At 58.5% G+C, this 25,720-nt stretch overlaps 1 protein-coding gene across 1 annotated transcript in view; it reads left to right on the top strand.

Moving 5' to 3' along the window:
- EXD3 (exonuclease 3'-5' domain containing 3) overlaps positions 1-23,506 on the top strand; it is a 202,236-nt gene extending 178,730 nt beyond the window's left edge. Inside the window, exons 24-25 of the mRNA XM_074161367.1 lie at positions 13,842-13,935; positions 22,929-23,506. Coding sequence (XP_074017468.1) covers positions 13,842-13,935; positions 22,929-23,263 — 429 coding nt within the window. The 3' untranslated portion in view covers positions 23,264-23,506. The remainder of the gene's footprint in view (positions 1-13,841; positions 13,936-22,928) is intronic.
- Positions 23,507-25,720: the final 2,214 nt, after the last annotated feature.

The following is a 25,720-nucleotide window of genomic DNA, read 5'->3' as shown; positions in this document are numbered from 1 at the left end:
TGGGTTTTGGAGAAAGTGGCTGGGAGTGACAATGGGACTTGGAAGGGGGCTGAAGGTAGAAGTGACTTCTCTGTGAGGAGGCTGGTGACGAGCTCTGAGAAGGGTTAGGCAGGGAAGTGGTCTTAGCACTGGGGTGCAGGGTGGGTGTTGGCAGGGGAAGAGAGCCCAGAGAGAACACCTGAGCAAGAAGGGAATGAACTGGAGAGCGTCTCGCTAGAAATGCCTCCTGAGGCGGAGCACGGTTCAGCCCAGGGGAAATAAAAGAGCTGGGAAGATCTTGGAGTTGAATGTATGTGGAAGTGGTTGGAGAGGGGTTGATCAGTGTGGGGGTGATGGAAGTGGGGTGACCATACTGGAGGTGATGGGAGGAGGGCTGATGGATGTGGGGCTGGTCCGTGTGTGGTGGCCAGACTGGAGGCGGATGGTGTGGCAATGATGAGAGTGGTGCGACCAGACTGGACATGGTGGGAGTGGGGTCACCAGGTGGGAAGCAGTGGGAGTAGAAGACCAAGGCTCCATCAGGGGCTTGGTGCTGCCCGGGAAAGAGGAGCAGCCACGCTGCAAGAGGACCCTCCGAAGCACAGGCAGGAGCCAGCAAATGCCTGGAGCCTCCCAGGTCCTCCAGGAGCTCCCTTCCCATGCTGCCGAAGATGCTGCTGGCCCTTCCGCATTTTCTTCTCAGAGAGTGAGGAGGAGGAGCTGATCCCGGCAGGTCAGCTGAGCACGGGGGTCCTGCCACCCATGGTCCTGCCCTGCTGGGGAAGGGGCCACCTCGGGGAGGGAGCCCCAGCTCCACCACCACATCGTGGGCTGCACAGCCGTGCACGGCGATGGGCCATGTGAGCATCGGGCCTGGCTGGGTTCCTTCTGGACTTGGTGGACAGTAACACAGAGACCAAGACACAAAGTGCGTCCCTCCATCAGGCTGCTGGCGAGCTGCCTGAGGGGCTGCAGTTGCGAATGTGGTCTCTGTCTTAGGAGCTTTTCTTTCTTTATTAAACTAAAGGCTGGCTTTGGATGTCAGGTGTCCGGGGCTCGTCTCATGCACGGCCGAGGCAGTTGCACTGCCGCTGACTTTTACAGGCTCCCAACCAGCAGCACCAAGAGCCTGAGCCAGTTGTGAGACCTTGATAAGTGCCATGATCGGCACATGTGGGACCTCAGGGCAGCTTTGACTGCTCCACACATCAGGGCTGGCGAGACACCCCTGGCCTGTGACTTTAGCCCCAAAACCTCCTCCTGCCCTGTGCAGTTGTCCTGTGCTGCTCCCGAACAGGTATCTGGGGAACACGGGCCCATGTGGCGCTGGCAGAGGGGTGCAGGCTGGCGACCAACAGGGTGCTGGGAACACAGCTGCGGTGCTCTGAGGGCTCACAAGTGTGTCAAAGCAGAAAAATGTGCTGGGAACAGCTTTGCCCTCCCTCTCTGGAGCATCTCTCTGCTGAGGAAAGGCTGAGAGACCTGCGGCTGTTCAGCCTGGAGAAGACTGAGAGGAGATCTCATCGATGCTAAGCAATAGCTAAAGGGCAGGTGTTAAGAGGATGGGGCCAGACTCTTCTCGGTGGTGCCTGGTGACAGGACAAGGGGCAACGGGCACAAACTGGAACATAGGAAATTCCATCTGAACTTGGGGAAAAACTTCTTTCCTGTGAGGGTGGCAGAGCCCTGGAAGAGGCTGCCCAGAGAGGTGGTGGAGTCTCCTTCTCTGGAGACGTTCAAACCCACCTGGCCGTGTTCATGTCCAACCTGCTCTGGGTGACCCTGCTTTGGCAGGGGGTTGGAGGAGATGATCTCCAGAGGTCCCTTCCAGCCCCCACCAGCCTGTGATTCTGTGATTCTGTATGTGGAGAGTGCTGAGAACTGTTTGGCTCGTGGAGCCCTGCCTGCTCCCCCAGCTGTGCTCCATGGCAGAGGGCCGCGGGCACGCATGCAACTCATCCCCCTTTGTCCCTGGGGGGGACTGTGGAGAGCAGGTCTGAGGGCTCTGGGACTCATCTGCGGAGCCGGGGCTGGAGGGAATTGAAATCCTCAGGTGCAGGAAAGTCCCTGCAGCTCATGGTGAGGAGTGTGACGGTTGTTTTGATTTTAGCAGAGTTTAAGCTTCTCTTTCAAAATGAAAGTATCCAGTGGGGAGCACAACACCCCGGCATGTCCCAACCACCACCACACAGCTGAGGGGCCGGATCCAGCACCCATTGCTGCGTCCAGGGCAGGAGACCAGACGCTGGGCCATGCTGGAGCTGGTTTATCTACCTGGGCTTTCCCTACCTTCACCCAATCCATCCCGCAGCCTGAGGGATGCCTGCCGGGGTGTGCTGCCCAGGAGGGACAGACGGACATCCAACGGGTGGGATCTGGGGAGGTGAGAAGGTGCATCCATGGCCATTTCCCCAAGGGCTCATGTTTGCGGTGGGGTGGCCAGGCAGGCCCGTGCTGGCCCACAGGCAGGTGCGGGGAATGGTTTTGTTACCTCTGTAAAATCCCATGTTCCCTTCCTTGCCCTGCCATGGCCAGGCTGGCAGCAGCACTGCTTCCCTGGTAGCACCTGCCTGGGACACCCGGGCTCGGTCCCGGGCACCCGCGTTGCTGGCACAGCCCAGCTCGGCTGCCCTTGGAACCCAGCCTGGGGGTGGGTTTAGTTTGGGGGTGCACGTAGTCTGGGGGGGCACTCTCCCTGGGAGTAGCCCAACCTGGGGGTGCACTGAGTCTGGAGGTGAGCCTTGCCTGGGGGTGATCTTAACCTGGGGGCTAATCTCAGGATGGGGTCTAATCGCATCCCTGGGTCTAACCTCAGGCCAGTTGCTGGTCCCAGTTTGGGTGCTGATCCCAGCTGACTTAAACCAGGGTGCTGAGCCCAGTTCAAGCATAAACCCAGCCCAGCCCGGGGCTGAGCTCCACCAGACCCAGCCTGTAGGGAAACTGCTGTGCCTGGCTGAGGCTGTCCCTATGGGGTAGGTGACAGCCCAGGAAACCTGCGGGATGCACGCCCAGGATGAGGGGTTTTCCCCCCAAAGCCGCAGGCAGCAGTGCGGGCAGCGGGCTGGGCAGGCGTCCCCCGGCTGCCTGCAGCCCCTGGGAAAGGGGGCACCGTGCCCCGGGAGCCGCGGCTCATAATGCCCGGCTTGTTCCGCAGGCTGGGAGCGCTCGGGGTGAGCCTCCCGCCCCTCCTCCAGCCGTTCCCAGCCTATTCTACCTTATGTGTAGGAACTGGTTTTTCTTCCTGGGCTATTGTTTCCGCTGGATTGGTTAGATCGCTCCAGGCCTTGCTCAGATTTCCTTTCTCACGCTTTTTTTTTTTTTTTTTTTTTTATATTCCCGTTTTCTGCTGCAGCTTCTATTCTCGCCCCAATTAAAGCAGCAGGCACTGCCCGGCGGGATGGGGGGCTCTCACCTCCTCCTGGCTTTGCCCCCAGTGCTCGCTGTGATTGCCCAGGACGAGGCGCCAGACTCCAGAATCATGTTCCTGTGCTGGGGAGCCTGCTCTTGGGTCGGTTAGGGCAGTCTCTGCCCTGGACAACCTGCAGGCCACACAAGCTTCTCAGGTGGGAGCTGCTCAAGTTTACATTTTTCTGCAACTATGTTCACTAAATGAATTTTTTGCTTTAGTAAGTAAAAAGCAACGGGTCTGGTGCAGCCCTACAGAGCGCACAGCTCCCGCAGAGCTCCGAGCAGGGTGGGATTGCAGGGGTTGCCCCACGGTGCTGAGCCGGGATGGCACCACGTCACCCCCAGCTGGGCTCCAGAGACGACGCTCATCCTGCTGAGCTTCAGCCGCTGCTTCTGGGCAGGGGGGATAAATCCTGGGCCAGTCCTACCCCCGTGGCATAGATTTAAGGCGAGGCTTGAGAAGGGACACCTGCATCTGGCCACTGTCCCGGGTGGTAGCATGGTGAGCGTGCGAGGGGGCTGCTCTGTCTCTGGAGGGTGATCTGTGATGAAGTGTTCCCAGCCTCAGCGCAGCTGGAGGAGAGGGGAGCCTGGCCTGCAGTGAGCCATGCCCGGAGGTTGTGGCTCTGCTCTTCAGCTCCTACCCTACCATCACACCACACCATGGACCGGGCAGAGGTGCAGGCGGGATGCCCCGGTGCCTCCAAAAATGCTGCCCTCCCCCAGGAGTCTGGCATGCCAACAGGGAAGGCAGGTAACGCGCAGATGGTATCGGGCTCCAGCTGGGGAAGGCAGCGCGTCCCCCGGGGGCCTCCACATTGCACCGCGGGCAGACTCGGGTTCCCAGATAAAAATAGAAGCTGAAACATGAGCCCAACTTCCCTGGCCGCTGCCGTCCCCACCCAGCTCTGCCGCTGCGCCGACCCGGGGCCACCAGCCCCTGGTACCCCCAGGACTGCCCGGGGAAGGTGGAGGATGAGGCAGCGGGGATGTGGGTGAGGATGCTCATGGACCAGATGGCCATGAAGGAGCAGAGCCACGCAGCCACCTGGCCCAGCGTGGCCTCGGCCACTGAAAACTGCTCTGGGAAAAAAGGGAGAGCTTTGGGGGGACTGCTTCCAGCCAGACACGGCCCAAGGGGAGAAACTCTGCCATACGTTATACAGATGTCCCCAGGACCTCAACCAGAGGAGAGACAGCTGCCAGGAGAAGCCAGAAGGAGCAGGAATTAGGGTAGCTGTTGCCTTAATATGAAACAAAGATCATTTCCCAAAGCTTGCCTAGCACCGGGAGCAGAGGACGGAGCCCCAGGCCCGGCTGCATGTTCAGCCAGGAGGAGGGTGCAGCCATGGAGCTGAGTCTTTGCCTGCAGCGCTGGGGTTTCCTGGGACCCGGGTCAGGCTGGAAACTCAGCTTCCAGCAGGGCCAGCGTGTGTTCGGGTAACGAAGAGCAGTTTCCTGCCTGGCTGTTAATGATAATGTGCTGGGCTTGTCTATAGAAAGAAAAGCTTCGGTCTTTTGCAGTTTTGAGGACTCTGACTCTCACAGTCATAAAATATATCTCCACAATCCTTTGCACTTTTGGTGCCAAAATGAGATGCTCCTGAAGGTCTGGAGGATGCTTGGTAGCCAGATTTCCACCTGCATTTTAGTTTTCGGGTGAGACCCTTTCAAATATGAGCTGGCGGGACGTGGACCCTCGCTCTGTTTCCAGCAGTGGGGCAAATTCAGAGCTCAGGTTTGGTTGGTTTTTCCAGGTCTCGCGTTCACCAGCCTCCAGCATCCTCCAGCCAAGGGCTGTGCTCTCACCTCCAGCTGGATAGAACTCGCTGGATAGTAGCTTGATGAAGAGGAGCAGCAATGAGCTGTTGCAGGGAACTGGGCAAGTTAACCCTTCCCCTGCCATGGCACAGCTCCCTTTGGGATGGCTTAGGACTGGTGTGGGAGGTGTGTCCTGGAGCCATGCGGTGCAGGTTTGCATGGCCAGGAGGGGTTAACCCTCACCCCAAGGTGGATATAAAGCACATTTATGCAAGCAGAAAGGCAGCATGCTGGCATGGGGCTGGAGGAACCAAGGCAGCAGTTGTCAGGCAGGGAGGAGAGTGGGAAGGGATGGTTCACCCACCGCCCCCCGGCAGCTCCTGGCACAGAGCTCACCCTAAAACGAAGGCTTTGGGGATGCTGCATAACCTCATTATAAGGCAGTTATTACTGGTTTGGCTTTGTTAATAAACTTGTTGTAAGTGCTGGGAGCCTGTCCTGGAGCAGCACCCTGCTATGCTGGGTGCTGTATAAACAGGGCTTGCGGCTGTGGTGAAGGTTGGGTCAAGGGTGCTGTGGCAACTCCAGCTTTTTGTAGGGGCTAAGCCCCCATCTCGGCAGCTTACAGCCCAGCTGGGATTAAAAATGAGTAAGTGAGACATGAGATGGCTGAAAGGCAGCTGGAGGAGGCAGACGGACCTGGGGGGGGGGATGTGTGTGGTGGGAGGGGGGGATTGAGCATCTTTTTTTTTTCCCCTGGGAAAATCAGCTTTGCATGTGGGTTTAGGTATAATGTCGGGTGAGATTCTCATCACTGCAAAGGCCTTGACGTACCGAAAAGGGCTTTCAGTGTCACTGACAATCAGGCGCCGACTACCCAAGGCGTTGTGACGGCAAGGCGGCAGCGGGACGGGGTTTGTGGTCGGAGACCTGCAGCACTCGAGGGAGCGAGGGAGCGTGTGTGTGCCGAGAAGCAGAGATCACAACCCCCTGCTCCCATCCCTGCCGGATGCTGAGCCTGCTCTGGCAGCCTCCACGCGTTATCTGGGGATGTGCTTGTGCTTCTCTTCTCTCCCCATCCCTGCCCTCCTCCAGGGGAGCTGATGGACCCCTCCAACCCCAAAATTGCATCTTTTTCTCTCACTCAGAGCAGCTGCCGATGGACAGGTGAAAATGGAAAGGGGGGTTATCCCGAAAGGGAGCCAGCAGGAACTGGGGAGCCACAAAAGGAGGTAGCGGGATCTGGGGTGCCCACAGAGCCTTCAGGGCTCTGTCACCTCTGGCCACTTCTCTGCCCCGGGGCTGACTCCCCCTTTTTGCTATCTCCCCAATCTTGTCAGCAGAAGAGCTCTGCTAATTTGCCCATTTCAGCGCCCATGGTTCATGCTCCCAGACAAGCGAGGCTCTTCTAGCTGTCAGGTGAGCTTTTCCCAGAGCTTATGCAAATGATACTAATTAAAGGCATTCTTATCTGTTCGATTTCCCACACCTTTTGCCTCCGAGGGGGATAGAAAACTTCATGTTTTACTCTGTATTTCATGGCAGTCGGAAGGACTGCCTAGGGAAAGCGTTGGGAAATGCAGCGGGTCACTCCTGATGAGAAGAGCTGGCTTATGCAAGTGTTGAAACACTTTATTATGCATGAGAAACCTTCCAGAAACGGATGACTAATAGCAAAGCGGGAGCAGAGAAAGCAGTGGGAACGCCGTACCAGGCTGGCATGGGATCCCATGTCATCTTACCAGCTTAGCAGGGTTGGGCTAGGTCAGCACTTGCCTAAGAGACCTCTCAGAGTACCTGGCTGGTGATGAGGGAAGTGATGTTAATGATTCAATAAACAGAGCCCTTCCCTTTGTGAACCAAAATGCCCCTGTGCGATGCCAGGAACCCACCGGCAGCCCCATGTTTTCACTGGCAACGTGTTACTGAGCTTGGATGGCCATAAAATGCATTTTTGGTACTCATTGCACAAGCAGGTCTGGTGGAGGATGCCCCTCATTCCCATGTGGGACCATCACAGCCCATCTCCCAGCACGGCTCTCACTGTATTCTTGGCAGACAGGGCTGCCCAGGGCTTGGTGGCCATTCAAGACTCTTGTGTGCACCAAGAACTAGTTTAACACATCCATGCACTTCTTCTACTGCTTGGGTGGGTTTGCTGGTACCAAGGACAGACGTTAGACCATTTATAACAGGGCAGGAGCAGCAGTGTGCACCTTTACGATTCCCAGGTATTGGTGATAAGAAGGTCAATGAAAAAAGCTCTTGGCATAAAGGGGAAAGGAAACAGCCCAGCCAGACGCCTTCTGAAAATCCCCGTGGAGGTGTGGCTGTCCCAGTGGCACCTAGAGCTGGCCTTGGCACCTGCAGGGTGTAGGAAGCTCTGCTGGGTTGAATTGCTGAGGTTTCTGCTCTTTGAGGAAGGACCTTGAAGGTGCTGCAGGGCAGAGAGCATTGCTGGAGGAAGAGGAGAGTGTCTGAAGGTCAAAGCTGCAAGTGCAGCAAGGAGAAGCTGGAGACTTGGAAAAAGTGTGCAAAAATATACACGTGGGCAGACGTGTATGATCAGCTCCTGGCCTGTGTTTGGAAGTTGCAAGTCTGTTACCTGTCCTCTTTTCACTGTCCTTCCCACCATCTCCCTCCTTTCTGGGTGCTCTCTGCTTTGTGTGATGGGCAGGAGGTCTGCCTCTATCTGTAACTCCTGGGCTTGGAAGCCGCACATGGGCAACCTGTGCTGGGGAAATAGCTGGCAGAGCCTGAGCAGCCTGTGTGCCTGTTCTTAGGAGGCTTCTAGTCTCGATAAGTCCCTGAAAGAAACTCTTGGATGCTCAAGGACTGTGCTTTCACAACCAAAATAAGAGTTGCAACCTCCATCTGGAGGAGTGGCCCTTTCACCAGGTGATATCCATCTCAGAGAGAGGGATAGAAAGAAAGAGAAGAGGGTAGGCGGTGAGTAGGAAAAGAGATATCACTCCAGGTGGCTGTTGGATAGCCCTGTGATACGGCGAGTAGAAGACGCCCAAGGAATTGTCCTGACGTGAGCTGCCCTGAATTGCCCCAAAGAGTTCACACCGGGCACTGTTGTCCTTCTTGGCTGATTTTGATACACCGCAGATTTCCCAAGCCAGAAGCTCTCCAGGCAGAGGGTTGTGTCTCACCAGTAAAACACCTGCCCAGGAGATCCCTCAGTGACGTTGGTCCATGGCGTTTGTCAGCAGAGCAGACAGAAGGAGCCATTTTTGAGACGGCTGCTCTGGGCAGACCTCAGCGGCACCAAAGTGACTCTTGGAGCACTTTGGAGATGCTCCTTTCAGGTGTATCAAAGGAAGGAGCAAAACTGACTCTGCTGTGTGAACCACTCATCTTCCACACGTGCTGGGCCACAGCCTATGGACCTCCAGCTGACCTCATGCCTCCCTCTTCAGCCATGCTCATACTGGCTCCCGGCGCCCTTTTTGAGTCCCAGAAGGTTTGTTTCCTGTTGTCTGCTGGACTCGAGTTTTCTATGAGCTTCTTGGTTTCCTGGGTGGAGGCCCAGAAAGGGGACGGGATGCTGAGATGGCCCTGGAGCTCCAGGCTGAAGCATCCAGTCCCTCGAGTCCTGTGAGGTTCGTGCGTCACTGCTGGTGAAATCCCCACCCAGGAGGGCTGGGAGAGGCAGGGATCGTCCTAAACAAAAACAAGGCACCGGACGGGCTGCCAGTATTGCAAAAGGACGTTTCACCTGCCTTGTCCTCCTTGTCCGCGGAGGCAGGGAAAGCTTCATGCAGCAGCTGCCCACTCGGCTGGGGTGGCTCAGGCTGCTGGGGCTGGGGACAAGCACCTCGCCAGGCTCGGGGACCACAGCAGCACAGATATTCATGCCAGCTCTCCTGCTGTGACATCACGACATCAGACGTGACATCACAGTCCCGACCCAATGACATCACTCCTTCTAATCCCTGTATCACAGCTCTCGGTGGTGACATCACAGAGCAGTCTGGGCTGACAGGACAGGAGCACGTGGCTGCAGGGGTGATGGTGCCCAGCAGCACCTGGGTGTGACACCTCGGTCAGGACGCCCAGACAAGCACAGGGAGAGGGGACAACAGTGAGGGACCACAGTGGGGACCATAGAGATGGGTCGCACCCGTTCCTTGACATGGACGTGGTGAGCAGAGCCCGGGGAGGCAGGAGGAGATGTCACAGCTGTCCCCTCCTACCCAGAGAGCCGGAATTCGGCACCGTCCTTGCTGGCTTGACAGGGGGGTCAGTGCGGGGCTGCGCACCCTGGCTTTGCCCGGCCGGCAGCACGTGTGCTGTGCGGGGGCACCCAGCACCTGCCCGGGAAGGGGCTGATTCACACGGGGTGCTGGAAGCCGGGCTGCCGTGGGAAAGCATGCCCGCCATGGCTCCCGAGCGCCAGGATTGCTTCAGCGGGGGTGCAGCCAAGATCCATTTCACAGAGGGCAGAGCAGATCTAGTCTGGGATTTACCAGTGACTAAGCGTGTGCTGGCAAGGGCTGCCCCAGCGTGAGAAAGGCAGTGCTGCTCCTCCTCCGAGGTGTGCCCACTGCCACCCTGCCACCCGCAGCCCTCGGGGGCACCGTGGCACCGCGGCACCGCGCTGTGCGACAGGACCACGGGTGTCTGTGGTCTGGGCGGTGCTACGGGGTGTGTGGGGGCTGCAACCACCCGGCCGACCCCCTCCTCACAAGCTGAACTCACCCCTTCTCCCGCTCCGTGGCCCAGCTGGCCGTGTAGACGGCATGAGGAGAGACCATGGGCTCAGCCCGCTCGGCACATCGTCCCCAGGGCAGGGATGGGGCGTGGGGCAGAAGCTGCCACCCCCACCCTGAGCTGAGCACAGGGGCTGGGGGGACCCCAAGATGTTGGCAGAAGCCAAACCCTTCGCTGTCGGGTCATAGCTGCTCACAGCAGCTGCACCCCCAGGCAGTGTCCTTGGGTGCCACCGTCTCCTGCTGTCTCACTGCCACGAAGATTTTTGCCTTGACATCCACTCCACTTAATTGTGGCCACCACTAATCCTGCCAGGATGGAGCTGGGGAAACCAAACCTTCCCAAGGAGGAAAAACCCTTCACTTCCCCAGCAGAGAGGCTCCCCACTTCCCTACCCTTAGAAGAAAAGCAACACCTACACAAAAACCTGCTCCACACCCCCAGGCAGTGACGCTGAGATGCAGAAGGCTGTGGGGAGTGGTGTCCCCAGGCAGGAGCTGAGCATCGAGCCCAAGGCCACCACCAGCCCCTGCATGGCAGCCACTCAGCCCAGCCTATCAAGGTGGCAGGCTGCCCCGCTCGCTTCATCTCTTCTGGCTCATTTTGGCAAGGCATTAAAAAAAAATTAATTGCAATTTTTTATTACAGCTAATTGGCACTGCTGCTAGTTGGCTTATCTGGCTCCTGAGCCTGCCCCGTATTGTTGGGAAGCTGGTGGTGGCGAAGGCCTGGAGGCTGGGGAGATGGTGTGGGGGATGGAGCCTCGCGGCAAGTGTCTGGCAGCCCTGGGCAAGTGGGAAATGCCAGGCTACCCCTGGGCTACAGGGCCGTACCTGGCCCAGGGAGGTGGTTGCCCCTAGTCTACAACGATGATGAATTTTAGAGAAGCAGAGAAATTTGCCTGAGGTTGCTCCATGCCCCCGAGCAGGAGCAGGAGCCCATGCCCGACATGCTGGCACCATTGCCCAGACACCGTGGCGTGCTCCGAAGTGCCAAGGCTGAGCATTAGGGTGGATTTGGTGTTTGTGACAGAGGGTAGATGAGCCCATGTCTGTGCCTGGCAGGAAGGGCTGGGGAGGAGGGGGCTCTCTACCCCTGCACACATCCTCGGTGGCAGCTCAGTGTCCGGGTGGTTGGGGTGACCCTCCTGTGAGTGAGGCTGGCAGTGAACTCCAAAGGGGCATCTCCTTTCTGATCTGGTAACTCCAACAGCTGATCTGCCTCCACAGAAATTCAGGTTCACTCAAAGAAGATCATCTTTCTGCTTCCCTGGGGTTTCACACAGTTTCATTTCCCCGGGTACTGGGTTTGAACGTGAGGAGGAAGCTGTGCAGGGCAGGGAGCTCAGCTTCCCCCAGCATCAGTGCTACCATCAGCGTGAGCGAGAAGGAGATGGGGCCACTGAGCTGGAGCAGCAGGCAGGGTCTGACCCACGTTCACACGAGTAGGAAATGTCTGATGCATGCTGTGCAAATCATAGAATCATAGAATGGTTTGGGTTGGAAGGGACCTTAAATACCATCCAGTGCCACCCCCTGCCCTGGGCAGGGACACCTCCCACCAGACCAGGTTGCTCCAAGCCCCATCCAACCTGGCCTTGAACCCCTCCAGGGATGGGGCAGCCACAGCTTCTCTGGGCAACCTGGGCCAGGCTCTCACCACCCTCATAGTGAAAAATTTCTTCTTGAGGTCTCATCTAAATCTCCCCTCTTCCAGTTTGAAGCCATTATCCCTCATCTTATCATTACATGCCTTTGTAAAAAGTCCCTCCCCAGTTTTCTTGTAGGCCCCCTTCAGATACTGGAAAGCTGCTCTAAGGTCTCCCCGGAGCCTTCTCTTCTCCAGGCTGAACCCCCCCAACTCTCTCAGCCTGTCCTCACAGCAGAGGGACTCCAGCCCCCCCCAGCATCTCTGTGGCCTCCTCTGGCCCCGCTCCAACAGCTCCGTGTCCTTCTGATGATGGTGGCCCCAGAGCTGGAGGCAGCACCGGGGTGGGGGGGTCTCCCCAGAGTGGAGCAGAGGGGCAGAATCCCCCCCCCCCAACCCTGCGGGCCACGCTGCTGGGGATGCAGCCCAGGATGTGTGGGGCTTTCCAGGCTGCCAGCACACGGTGCCAGCTCATGTTGAGCTTCTTGTCCACCAACACCCCCAAGTCCTTCTCCTCAGGGCTGCTCTCAATCCACTCTCTGCCCAATCTGTATTTGTGCCTGAGATTGCTCCGACCTAGGTGCAGGACCCTGCACTTGGCCTGGTTGAACTTCATGAGGTTCACACGGACCCACCTCTCCAACCTGCCCAAGTCCCTCTGGATGGCAGCCCTTCCCTCCAGCCTGTTGACCGCGCCACACAGTTTGGTGTTGTCAGCAAACTTGCTGAGGAAGCACTCTGTCCCACTGTCTCCAACAAAGATGTTAAATAGTGCTGGTCACAGTACCAACCCCTGAGGAACACCACTTGTCATTGCTTACCACTTGGACATTGAGCCGTTGACAGCAACTTTTTGAGTGCAACCGTCCAGCCAGTTCCTTATCTACCCAGTGATCCATCATTCAAATCCAGGAGATTGCTGCAAAATTCCATTTTAAAAGTGACGCAGTAGCTTCCACGTTATTTTTGTGCTTTCAGGATCACACCTTGTCCTTCTTTGTCTGTCTGTCCTGTGGCTCCGTGGCGCTGGAGCAACGCGGCTTCAGGGACCAAAGCCCAGGCATCCTTTTATGGCCAAATCATGCCTGAGCTGGGGAGCGTGTGCTAGTTTTATGGAGGCTGCTGGTGGAAATAACCTCCTCCTGCTGCAGGGCAGAGCTGGGACATGGTGGTGAGCTCATTTTCAAACAAATCATCCTCCCCCCGGCCTCCTTCAGGCAGCTGAGTGGGAAGAAGGGGCATCATTGCACCTCGCCGTGAACCCAGCGCCGCTCCAGCGAACACGCCGCAAACCAGCAGAGCCGCCGCGGGCCCCGCCGGAGCCCGGTCAGGAGGTGCAAAATCCTTTCTGGTTTCAACAGGCTTTGGAGCAAAGCCCCAGGCAAGGAACTTGTTCTGGTGGGTGAAGTTACGCACCTCTCTCCCTGCCTGCCTTGGGTGCAGCCTGCTCGAAATGCTCCGCAAGCAGAAAACAGCCTCTAAAAACAAATAGCTGGCAAAAGCACATCCAGGCACCCAGCTCCCATCCAGGCAGGAAGGAGGAGAGGAGAGCAGAGCTGTCGGGGAGCAGCTGCGATGCTCCCAGGGAGGTTTGGTGCCAGTGGCTTCTGGGCAAGCAACTTCAGCTGCGGCTGTACCTGGGGCTCAGCCAAGGCACCTGCTGCAGGTGCTCCTCAGTACTTGAAGGGTTTGGGGGCTCCTTGAGGGGTTTGGCTCCCTAAGGACCTGTACCTGGTGCGTGCAGGTGCTCCGGGACCTCTCTGTGTGCCTTCTGGCAAACCAAAGGTGGGGTCAGAAACTGTGACTTGTCACTCATGGTGCCGTGGCAGAGCCAGGATGAGCAGAGCCGGCCAAGACCCCAGCGTCTCAGGGTCCATGGCCATCCTCCATAGCTCCTATGAGACAAGAGAGAACAAATCTTGAAGCCACAGCCCAAACTTTGGGTGTCTGCTTGGTTTTTTAAGGCAACCTCAGCTTCTGGTCTTTTCTGGCATGGCGTAGGGCTGGGAGGTGAGGTCTGCCAGGGGCAGGCAGTGGCACCGTCAGCCTGGCATGAAGACGCGGCTAAGCACAGTAAAGATGGAGTGCCTCTGGAGAGGAGTTTCCTGTGGCTTGTGAACCCCAAGATTTGTGTCTAGTGCCATTCTCCCCCCCCACTTCAGTGGGATGGCCCTTGCCCCAGTTTCCCCCTTCCATGATGAATGCAACTGGGGGTGCACAGCTCTGCCGGGGGGTGGCCAGTGCGGGGCTGTGTACTCCAAGTAGGCAAGACATGCCCAGGGAGCACGGTCGCCTTCTCACCGACCTCCCTCTCTCTCTTCTTCCAGGTGTGCAACTGCGACAAGTACCTGAAGGTCTCGAGGGAGAGGATGAAGCAGCTGGTGGAGGGCAGCAGGCAGGCGACGGGGGACAGTGGCACAGGTAAGTGGGTGGGTGCCGATGGCTGGGAGAGATGCTCCGACCCTGGCTCCCGCCTGACACTCGCTGCCCTGGGAAGACCGAGACTGTCCCACTTGGGCTGGGGGTCTCTCAGAGGGGGAATGGGATCCCCTGCCATCATCCTGCCACTGGATCTGGACCTGCAGAGCTCTTCTAAGCCCTCTTCGTGCCTGGTTGAGCTTGTGCACCCTGAGCACAGCTCTCAGCCCGCTCCCCCAGCTGCCCTGTGCTGCCCTGCTTGGCACTGGGTCATGCATAGGATTGCCCAGCCTTGGGTGTCTTGGTGACATGCCAGCAGTGGCTCAAGTGACAGCCTAAGGCCATCACCACCTACATGGAAAGCTCAGCTTGGGCTGTGAAACACCTCCAGGCTGGTGCTGCCAGTGGTGCCTTTCTCACCTGCACAGTGGTTCCTGAACCAGGTCGGGCTGCAGGAGGGGTGTCCAGCAAGGATCCGGTGGGATCCAGGGGGGAGAAGGCTCCTCCATGCCCTGCCCTGAGCTGCACTGACCCCCCTAACTCCTCCCCACAGGGAGCCACGTTTTGGTGGTGACACCCACCGCTGGCACACCAGGGTGGAAACATGTCCCTCTCACTGCTGCAGGCCAGCCTGGGCTCTGCCGCCGGTGGTCACATGCATCACTTGCTGTGCCTCAGTTTCCCCATCTGCTTGATAGGAGAGAGTAGTGCGAAGTGATGGCTGCCGGGTGCTCCTGGCCAACTGTAGCTTTGCTGGGAACCGCACGTGTGGCTCTGGGGATGAGGGACGTGGTGGGGCGGCTTTTCCCATGATGCTGGCAGCCTGGGAGCACTGCGCTTCCCGAAAGGCCGGGGCATCCTCCCCAGTGGTTTCTCTGGTGAGGGCACTGACTGTGTGTGTGTACCCAGTGACCAGCCAGGCCTGTTCAGCCAGTTTTAGAGTATGGGAAATAGAAATGCTGTGGTTTGCGTTCGGCCATGTGAGCGGTTTCCCCTTCCCCCCTCAGGATGGGGATGATGGAGCCGGGGGGTCTCACACAGCACTGTTGCTCCTCCACGCAAACTTCAGGGACCACCTTGCTCTACCCTTTACACCACGTCTGCAACAACCCATGTTCCCATTGTGCCATGCAGCCTCTCGCCAGGTCCCCCATGTCCCTGGGGGGGTCTTATGGGAAAGGACCCCTGTCTGCTGGGCCAGGTGGGAGCCCTGCGCCAGCCACATTGGGCATGACCTTGTCAGGGAGCATCCTCCGATGGGGAGCATCCTCCAGCACAGGGTGGTCAGGGACCAAAGATGCCACAACATCCTCAGAGAGTTGGTGTTTTGCTGCAGTGGAACTACAAAATAGAAGCTGTGATTCTTGTGCTAGTAGGCATAGCTGGGCAGGTGGCACTTGACCCAAAGTGAAGACCCCTGAGGACTTGCCAGGGAGGTCCCCTGTGCCTGGGCTTCGGCCACCCTGGGGTTTCCGTTTCTATTTAGATTCTGCTCAGGGCTACTGGGATTGCGAGCATCAGTGTGAGCTCAATTAGGTCATCCTCAACATGTCCCGCTTTGGGTCAAGTTCTGTGGAAGAGAAACAGGAGAAGAGTGTGATGACAATGTCCTGCCATTTCTTGGTGGGGACAGAGGTGGTGGTGGGACAGGCTGGGCAGCCACAGAAGGGGGTTCATAAGGAAAATCTCAGTCGTTCCCTGCTTTCCTTAACATTTTCCTTCTGGAGGGTGATGGTGGCAGGGACCTGCTCTGCCCTCAGACGTGGCCCAACACATGGCATGGGAGGTTCAGCACCCACAGCCCCCAGCTGCTCGCCCACACCGGGACTGGCCCCTGCTTCGTGACTCCAGCCCAGGCCATGTCACCTCATTCACACCACCACACATGGATTAACCCCCAGGACCATGGCCAGATGCTGCTGCTTGGCGAGAAAATGCCCTTTCCCCACTCCTGCTTCCCAAGCCAGGAGGGAGCCTCGTCCCAGGGGGGTGTCACCTCTCTAGGGAGCAGCAGGCAGGCGCAGTGGGAGCCGTGGATGGTGGGGCACCCATCAGGTGTGGATGGGGACAGATCCTGCAGGATCAGCCCTTGACATAAGGCTGCACCTGCCCAGATGCTCCCGAGTCCCGGGGTCCTGCAGACAGCCCGTGGCTGCTCATGTTTTGGCTGCAAAACTTGGGCCAGCGCCGCTCCGTTTGGCTCCTGGATTTTTATGGCAGGACTTCCAAGTGCTGAAAGGCAAATTATTCATCCTGTAATAGCTCACTCCAACTTGGACCTAGGACTTTCCCAGGTTTTAGGGAACATTTTCCCTGACACAGCTGCATTTGCCCTGCATGAGGACTTTGCTGGAAATAGTTTCAAGCCCAGACAGCTTTGCCCCGCAATGCCTTTTCCCAGCGGGATGCTCTGAGCCGCTCAGGTGCCTGGAGCAGGCAGGGGACAGGGCAGAGAGAGGTGGCAGTGCTGTGGGTCACCACAGGGCACAGGATCTCACCGTTAGCAGCATGTGGGCTCCCAAATGGCCCAGGGGAATGGGAAGTGTCACAGGCTCTCATCTGGCTGGGGGAAGCCTCTTGCTTACTCAGTGTGGTAAAACCAGCTGGCACCGGGCCCCGGTGCTTGGTGGATGGTCTGCCAGATGACATCCTGGGAAAGACAAGGATGGAGCACATTCGATCTGGTTAGGATTTGCCAATCAGAAAAGGCTGCTTTAATCATAAAATCACCACTTGCCATCTGAAACATTTTGCAAAACATGAAAACAACTGGTCCTGCTTTTCTTTGGGCTGCACTGCCAACCCAGCAGACCAGATCCTCCGCTCTGGAGGAGCTCCTCCAGGGAGGAGCAGGCACAGTGGCCGGGGGTGCTCAGGGAGCCCAAGGCAGCACCCTGGGAAACCCCAAGCTGGGTGAGCATCCTTCCTGACCAGCCAAAGCTGGTACTTGAGACCAGCGAGACCTGCACTACCCATTTTCTCCTCCAACATCACATCCCACGGATGCAGGATAAGCCCTGGCCAGCCCCAGGAGCAGCCGGGACATCCCCACACTGTATGGCAGGATGATGTGGGACTGGTGGGGCTCCAAGCAGCCCAGCTGGGCCACCTGCCTGGCCCTCGCCGACCTGAGCTGTGACTCAGGGTTCCTTTCCCTTCCTGGCCCTCGGCTCCACGGCAGAGCCTGGGTGAGAGCCGTCGGAGGCAGCGTGTAGGCAGGCGGGAGGAAGAGCTGCAAGAGGGCAGTGCAGGGAAGGATGTGCTGAGGCTCCAAGCCAGGGTGACACCAGTATGGTGCCGGGTCCCTCCTCTACAGCCGCCACACCGGGACGGCTGAGGGCATGGGCTGGTGAGACCCGCTTCCCTTAGCCAGGGGCTCCAGTGCACAGTGGGAAGAGGCCACTGCGTGTCCACAGTCTTGAGGCGGGATGCAGTTTATTCCTGCCATGCTTCCCTATTCTATGGTGTTTGGCTTTGCCGTGAGCATCACACCCATCTTACTGCCACATGGGAAGGGTGGGCGATCCCTCTGCTGTCCCAGGAGGGCTCTCACACCCTCACTGCTTCGGCTCCGCACCTGGAGTGCAGGAAAGGCCAAGGCACCCTGGGAGCCTCAGGCTGCTCTGCGCATTTCTGCAGGGAAGGGAATGGGTCCCCAAGGGGCTGTATCCATGGACAAGGGGCTCCCCAGCCCCCTTCACCCTCAGACTTGGCAAGCCCATGCATTTTGGCTCTCTTCCCTGTGATGAGAGGTAACAGGAGAGTAACAGGATCATTTTCATATCTGTCTTTGAGTGGGGCAGGGATGGGGACCGAGGAGGTGCAGCACAAGGCTGGGACTGGGGGCTGCAGTGGTGAGACCGGCCAGAAACACCCCCTGGGCTTGGCTGGGTCGTGCTCTGCCAGCTCCCCCTCTTCAGAAGAATTTCGTTTGCTCATACGAAAAAACACTGCCGGGCTGGGAAGCCGGTCACATTTTCGTGGCTGTGGGTTGGCAGAGCTCTGCGTGTACCCAGTGAGTGTGGTATTGTGTCAAACACTCCCCAGGAAGGAGCCAGGGACACAGGAACTGGCAGGGTTTTTTCCCACAGCAGCACGGGGAGATGATGGCAACTGAAGGTGCCTCTTGCCTTGAGCTCATCCTCCCTCCTCCACCCTGGGAATGTCTTAAGACCATGGCCGGGCTGCTGCAGCCCAGGTTGCACAATCTCGGGTCCTTTGTCCTTTACTTATCTGCCTTATCGAGGAGGAAAAGATAACCAGGCATCTTCAGTGCCCTGCAATCGAGTGCGTTTCTCAGGCTCGTAACTCCTCTTATCAGGTTCCATCTCTCACCACGGCAAGGTTTCCCATGCACCTTTGTACTCCAAGAATGCTCCCAGGTCTGCTTTCAGCCTTGTGCAAAGCCTTTACGATGTGCGCTTTCTCCAAAACACCTCAGCCGTAATTGCCTAATTACAGACGAGTCTCTCGTGTGTGTGGTTGCGATGACAGCTGGGTGCGGCTGCTGGGCTGGGAGAAGGGCTCTCAGCTTGCACAAGTGCTGCCAGACCCGAGCACCTCTTGGTTCCCGCTGTGGAGCCGCCCCAGCCAGCCAGGACAAGCAGCCGGCTCCTCGCCCCAAGGCCCTGGTCTTAACTGGGGTGACACAGAGGGACCTGGGCTAGAAACGGGGCCCGGGGGGCAGGATTTTGTGCAGAAGTACCCAGCTCCCCCAGGGAGTTTGGATTATCCAATAGTGCCTCAACACTGAAACCCCGAGGGTGCCCAGGGCTCACACGCAGAAATGGGTTGTTTCCAGCCAAATCAGGGCTGTGTGGTCTGGGAAAGAGGAATGGGCATGGGTTCAAAGGAGGTTTGCCCTGATCCTGCTCTCTCCCAGCTTCCCAGGCCCTCCCGTGCCCCCTGTTCCACAGTGGGGGGTCCCAGTAACGCTGACCAGGGCTCCTGCATTGTAGCCGACAGAATAGGCTGTAGGGACTACAGGTCACCGGTGTCACCGTCACAGTGGCCTTTCAATATGACCCCCGCACTACTAAGGGCGTCTCTGTGGGCAGGGGAGTGTGAACATCCCCCTGCCCACTGCGGGCAGCCCGTGCCATGCCCCCCATCTCCCCTGCCGGGCTCAGCCCCAGCACCTATGAGCAGGACCCAGCAGTGGGACATGCGAAAGCCTCCTGGGTTTTGGGCACCAGGAACCATGCAGTGACCCAGGGCGTGAGACGTGGCTTTCCCATGGGTCTTCCCCACCATCTCAGTGCCAGTGGCTGGAGGCTGAAGGAATGGGATCCCTCCTGGGCTGCTGCTCCCCACCTTGTGGACTGTGGGGCCAGACAAGATCTGGAGTGTGTGGCAGTGGCTTGAGCACAAAGCGGGGCTGCTGCAGGGGTGGCAAGGACATCTCCTGGGCTGCAGAGGTGGGATCCCACCACTGAGGGTGGCCTTGCTCAGCCTGGGGAGGAACCTGATGCAAAATAAGCAGAATTGGGGTCCTGCAGCATCCCCTTTCCCCTGGGCATGGCAGCACTCGCTGGGAGGTGGGACATGTCCAAGGGTGGGAACAGCAGTGGTTTGTGCTGTTCCCGTGGGATATTAACTCCCAGGGGAGGGCAGGAGCTGGAGATGATGTGGGCAGCACGTGTGAGGGCAGGCTACGGCCACAGCTCGTGGGGGGGCAGGAAGAGACCTCTGTGCTGAGCAGAGCTGCTGGGCCAGGGACAGCACTGCGGGATGGGGACAATCCTGGCTGCCCGTGGAGCTCTGCGGCACTAACATGTGTGGGTGCTCAGCCCCGTGGTGCTGGGGGGCTGCAGGGCTCAGCCCCCCATCGGGCTCCGTCATCCCCAGGGTGACCCAGGCAAGAGGGGGAGAGGTGAGCGAGAGGCAAAAGGGCTTTTTATTTTCAAGATGTTTTATAATGGGATTATTAGTTCCCAAGAGGTGTTTCAAATTGATTTGGTAAGGAATCGCTTTCATTTCTCCTCCGCGGAGAAGCGGTGGGAATCCAGCCTTTGGTGCGAACCGTCGCAGAGCTCTGGAAGCCATAGGTCTGAAAAACTCCTGGCACGTTGGAAGGACGGGCTCAGCTCCCCTCGGCCCCACACTTCCCACACATGCCTTTCGCTCCATCTCCGGCATAACTCTGCCTTTCGCAGCGTCTGGGCGAGCTGGGCTGCAGCCCTGTGGGAGCAGTCGCTCTGATGGGGAGGGCTCTGCCCAGCTCAAGGGAGAGAAAAAAACCTCCTCCTTCAAAATATCCCCCCTTTTCTTCATGAAATCCCTTTTTTCCTGGGGGATCTGACCTTTTCCCGGTGCAGTTTTCACTGCGTGCCCGGCTGGCACCCTGTGCCTGGCGCCCGGTGGCCCTTTCACCGCAGCAGCGAGGGGGGGGCGCAAGCATCTTCAAAAGCCCTGGAAAGAATTTGGTGGGAGGGGGAGAAGGGGTTTTACAAGCTCCCTTTCAAAAATGGTCACTTTGAAGTGATGTAGCATTTTCAACCCTTTGAAGAGTCACAATTAGGAGGGGGCTGGTGCAAGCGAAAGGCAAAACGACTGGGTGACTGTTACAGCCTTTCTCTCCTGGGGCTTTTAAGGGATGAACTTTTCCTCCCTGCCTGCCTTTTTCTCATGAGCCTGGGGGGTGGGATTGGGGTGTTTGGGGGAGCTGGTGGTTTCATCCCCGCTCCATGCGGGGGGGGGGGGGGGGTGCGTGCAGTTTGCTTTGCCCACCAGCATCAGTGCGGCTGATGGAGTGTGTCGGAAGGGAGAGCAGATTGCCCAGGATCGCTGCAGGAGCATTGAGTGTCCCTGCCCTCCCATATAGGGCTGGGGGGCTGCAAGGTCGGGATGGGGAATTTTTTAGGCTCTATGGTGGGGAAAGTTGTTGGCCATCGGTGCTGGCTGCTGGCAGCATCGCTTCACTTAGGGTTGGATCTAAAAGTCCCAGCCAAGGTGCAGGTCCCTCCCATTGGGGTCCTGGAGGCAGAGGTCTGTTGCTCGAGAGCAGGCACAGTGAATAGGAACGGGTGAAAAAAGACAGATTTGTGTCCACATGCTAGAAACTGAAGAAAAGCAAGTGGTGGCTCAGGGTTTTGCAGGGAGTCTGTGGTTCGGGTGCTTGGGGGGTGCATCCTGCAGCTTGGCCTCCTCAGCGAGACAGTCCTTGCATGCCCAGGCTGAGGCCACCCCATGCCATTGTGTAGCACAGGGAAGAGCCTGGGTGAGGGCAGAACCCCTTCCTCCTGCCATGGGGATCTGCCACCCACTGACAGGCTCTGTCCCTTGGGAATAGAGCTCTTCCTCCATATCCTCTGGGACTGGAGCTTTTCCTCCATGTCCCTGCTCTGGCTGGCTCAGGGATCTCCTGAGAGCAGCCTGGGTGCTTCACCACATGCCAAAAATTGGAGCAAATGGGAAATTGAGGTCACTGTTTTTTCTCCAAGAACAGTTGTTGGTGTCCCAAGTAGACACAGAGGATGAAGGAAAGGCACGGCTGTGAGCAGGGCTGTGGGGCACTTGCCCAGGGCGCAGCAACGGTGAGCCCAGCTCTTGGCCAGTGGCTGGGACTGGTGCTGCTTCCCCTTGTGTTGCAGCAGCGGACCCCAAACTTGGACCACTCCTGGGCTGCATGGTACTCTAGGGTTGGTCTGCAAAACCACCCTGAGAACATCCCCAGTGACAGCCTTGACCCTGAGTGTGGCTGTTTGTCTGCTGGGAATGTGGGGGTTGACTATGCCCTGCCAGCTTGGGCTGGTTGTCTCCTTTGAGGAGGTGTGGAAGGTCTTGGAGCTGGCTCGAACCAGGAGCTGGTGCGAGCTGAGCCTCCCACGCCTGTGGCTCTTTGTGCTTGTGCAGCGGCGGGTCCAGGCCCTGCCATGCCATGTGGGGTGGCTCTGCTAGGACTGGGTAGCCATTCCAGGACTGTCCTCAGCCTTGCTTGCCCCTACAATAAACCCCAGCATGTCCCAGCTCCTGCCGACATTGGGATGCAGGGAATGCTGGTGTCCCTCTCCGGCACAGCTGGCTCCTGACCGGGTTCCCTCTGATCCTGGAAAAGGGCAGGCTGGACGCCCCAGAGGTGCCGCTGGAGCGATGCAGGATGCCTTTTGTTGTCTTAATTGATGCCTGGGCAGGACAAGTGCCCCCCTTGCCAAAAATGAGTCATCCTGCAGCAATAACTGGGGCCGGTGTCCCTGGCTGCCAGGATCCTGATGGATGGGAGCAGCTCAGCTCTCGGCTTCCGCCGCCCGGATCCAATGACCTGCCGTGCCGTGGCCATGGGCAGCAAGAGCCTGCACCGAGCTGCCAAAAACGCCGTGGGGTTTGTGGCACTCGGTTTGTGATGGCAGCGATCTGCCTGCCTGTGGCCAGGGCTCAAGGACCATGGTGCCCGCTGCCCAGGCTGTGTGGTGGGAGGTGGGTGTCACACGTACCCCAATGCCCGGTGTCCCTGGGCAGGCCAGGAAAGTTGTGAGTGCCATGGGCAATGCAGACAGCTATTAATGGTGCCTTTTTTAATTAAAGCAGCAGTAAAGGCTTCCCTTGCTGTTTGCTTGCACTGTAATGCAGCCCTGGGGGGCACAACCTGTCTTGGAGACCAGTCTTACCCAGACTGTGAGAGGGAGGCAAAACCACTGCACCCAGTACAGCAGCAGCACTGGTGCGGTTACCCAGACTGGAATGGCACCCAAGACCACCACAGACCCTGCTGCTGCCCAGGCTGCACTGGGGCATGGCAAAGGAGCTGCAGGAGGTGCTGAGCGGCTGCTCGCAAGCAGGAGGCTGCACAGGTGCCATGCTCAGGGCAGGCACTTGGTGGATGCTGGTGGCCATCTTCTCCCAAATTCATGGGGCGCCCCTTCCCGGGATGCAGGGCAGAGCCTGGATTTCCTGCAGGGATGACGGGCCCCTGACAAGGGTCGTTTGCGTGACTGGGCACAAGCCCCGCTCATCACACCAGTGCCTGATGGTTTATCTGCTGTCTCCTCTCCCTGCAGGCTGCCTGGCAAGGAGCAAGGAGGAGCCCAGCCTGGGCTGTGATGCCACCGTGCCAGCCTGCAATGCTGACCGTCCGGGTTCCACCCCGCATGGAGAGCAGCTGGAGGGGCCGGAGCAGCCCGGGGCATCCGTGACACTGGCTGGGGGCACGGTCCTGCAGGTTGCCGCCATCCCCCCCGGGGTGCTGGACAAAACCGAACTCACCGACTTCTACTGCTGCACCCGCTGCGGGAAGGTGTTTTGGGAAGGGTCCCATTTTGGACGCGTTGTCTCCCAGTTTCAGGATATTCTTGTTGCCACCGGGGACGAGCAGAGCTTCTATGACCTGAGCTGAGGAGGGACATGGGGGCTCGGGACGGCTCTGCAGCAGGACAGGGACTGCAGAGGATGTGATCCCTGGGGAACCTCAGCAGATTTTGGGCTGTGGGTTTGTGGTATGAGGCTTGAAGGGCGGGGAGGGAGAGGGCTTTTGTTTTGGGGTCCGTAGTGAAGGGGACTCTCGCATTTGCACTGATGGTTCATGACAACCCAAAAATACATGGCCTCCATGAGATCATTAAATCAGAGGTGGCCAGGGAACAGACCTTTGCTTTATTTCTGCCTCCCTCCAGGCTGGGCATGGCAAGAGGGTGGCAGAGCTTCCCAAAATGCCACTCGGGCAGTGCCAGCCCCATGGCACCCATCAGGGCCCAGCACCCTCGCCCCAGTGCCCCTCTGCCGGGTTGCCCGTGTTGGGGAGCCAGGAGCCGCGTCCCCAACAGCAGCCCAGGGGAGAGAGCATCTCTGTGCCCAGAGCGCTCCCCAGCCTGTGGGACACATCTCATGCCATGACCCATCCCCAGTGTACCCTCTCAACCCCGTCCTGCTCTCCCAGCAGCTCTCCCGGCATTCCTCAGAGGCAACGGGTAGGCATAGGTATGAGGGTCCGGGCGGGCTGAGCGCTGCTGGGCAGCCACAGGAAAACCTCCGGGTACACCATGATGCCTGCTGGCTCCCACATCACCCTGGGTTGGAGCCGGGGATGCCCGAGAAGAGCCGGGCTAGTCTGGGCAGGCTCCCATTGCTGCCACATCTGCCTGTCAGCCTGGGGGGTCAGCAGCACCCACCTGCCTACCTCTCCCCGGCTGGGTGCATCAAGCTGCCCCCCGTGCCCAGGGCTCTGCAGGGCATGCACAGGAGTGGCAACAAAGCGTGATCCCACCATTGCTGGAACCCGGGCCACTGGTGGGAGTAGCCAGTGTCCAGAGGAGGCTGGGGGGCCAGGCCAGGCGAGAAGCCCAGCCAGGTTGGTCCCACAGCTCTGGGCGCTGTCGTCCGATCCCTCCTGGCCCAGGGACGCCAGTGGCTTAAACCACTCCACCCTGCAACTGAGGAGCATTTGCAAAGTTCCTCCTCTAATCCGGGTTAGCTGCCAGACCCTGACGTTATTGCTAAGAGGACCTGAGGGGCTTTTGGCTGAAGTGCGACGTTTATGGGCCAGTGCAATGCCTGCCCGGGCAGCTTACGCTGCAGTGTGAGGCTGACTTTCCCTCTCCGAGTGCTCCTGGCCATGTGGTCCCCAGCTCCTTGTCCCCCAGGGACATCTCACCCCCTAGCTCAGCCCTTTGGCAAAAAAAACCCTTTGCCCACTTTAAACATTCCTCTTTCCACGAGCCCCTGCCTGGGCATTAGTACAAGTAACCCTAAAAGGTGCCCATCCCCATGATGTGCCCATCTTGTCTCTCCAGCAGTCTCTGTCGAGCCCCAGCCACAGATGTGACCCCCAGACACCACGGCATAGCATCCCTGGTGACACTTTCCATGGTCACAGTGTGCCATTTTGCCCCAATTTCCATCAGAAGATGGCAGAGAGGAGCAAGTCCCCTTTGCCCACCCTGTGCCCTCCCCTCCATCTCCACCTCCCTCGCAGCCCTGCCAGGGCCACCCACCGCCCCTTGTTTGCAGAGCCCCATTTCTTTCAAGTGGAAGCATAAAATAATGACACCTCCTTCACCGGTGATGAACATAGTCAAGGCAGACACCAGCACCACCGTGATGGCAGGGACTGTCACCGCAGAAGCACACGCTGCTGGCCCTGCATGTGTTAAAGGTAAGGACCCATTTAGGTAGGGGGGGGATGCTGAGCCTGGCCCCTTCCCATCGGGACACACTGAGGTGTGAGTCTGGCTCTGGCCAGAAGCAGCAACAAGGGTCTGTGTTTCCCAGGAGGGTTTGGGAGGTTATTTTCCCTCCTTTCCTGCGCTTGACTTGGCTGAGCTTGGAGAGGAAGCCTTCTCCATGGCTACGCATCACCATCCTCACCACAGCAGTGTCTGCCAAACCGGGCTCATGCACCAGTGGGTCCCCTCCCAGCCCCCACCACTGCTCTGCTTGCGGAGTGATGGACATGCTGCAGTGCAGTGGTTAGTATTTTGAGACGCTGGCTGCTGCAGATTGGCCCTAAATCCACTCTTTCTCTCCTCCCAGTCTGGTTTTGGAGGTCACCAAGTGAAGCCTCGCTGATGCTCGAAATGTCCATGCCCAGCACGGTGCAGCCCCTACACACAGAGGGCTCAGGGACCATGTTTTCTGCTGCTGAGACCTTGGCTATGTGGGGACACCGGGTCTGGGAGGATCTCCCTGGGGAATTGCTGCCTCTCCTCCCCTCTCCTCTCCTCTCCTCTCCTCTCCTCTCCTCTCCTCTCCTCTCCTCTCCTCTCCTCTCCTCTCCTCTCCTCTCCTCTCCTCTCCTCTCCTCTCCTCTCCTCTCCTCTCCTCTCCTCTCCTCTCCTCTCCTCTCCTCTCCTCTCCT

The sequence above is a fragment of the Numenius arquata genome, chromosome 19 (assembly GCF_964106895.1).
Source record: "Numenius arquata chromosome 19, bNumArq3.hap1.1, whole genome shotgun sequence".
In the NCBI taxonomy this organism is placed as follows: Eukaryota; Metazoa; Chordata; class Aves; order Charadriiformes; family Scolopacidae; genus Numenius; species Numenius arquata.
The sequence above is the reverse complement of the archived record's forward strand: the minus strand, read 5'-3'. Positions and strand labels throughout refer to the sequence as shown.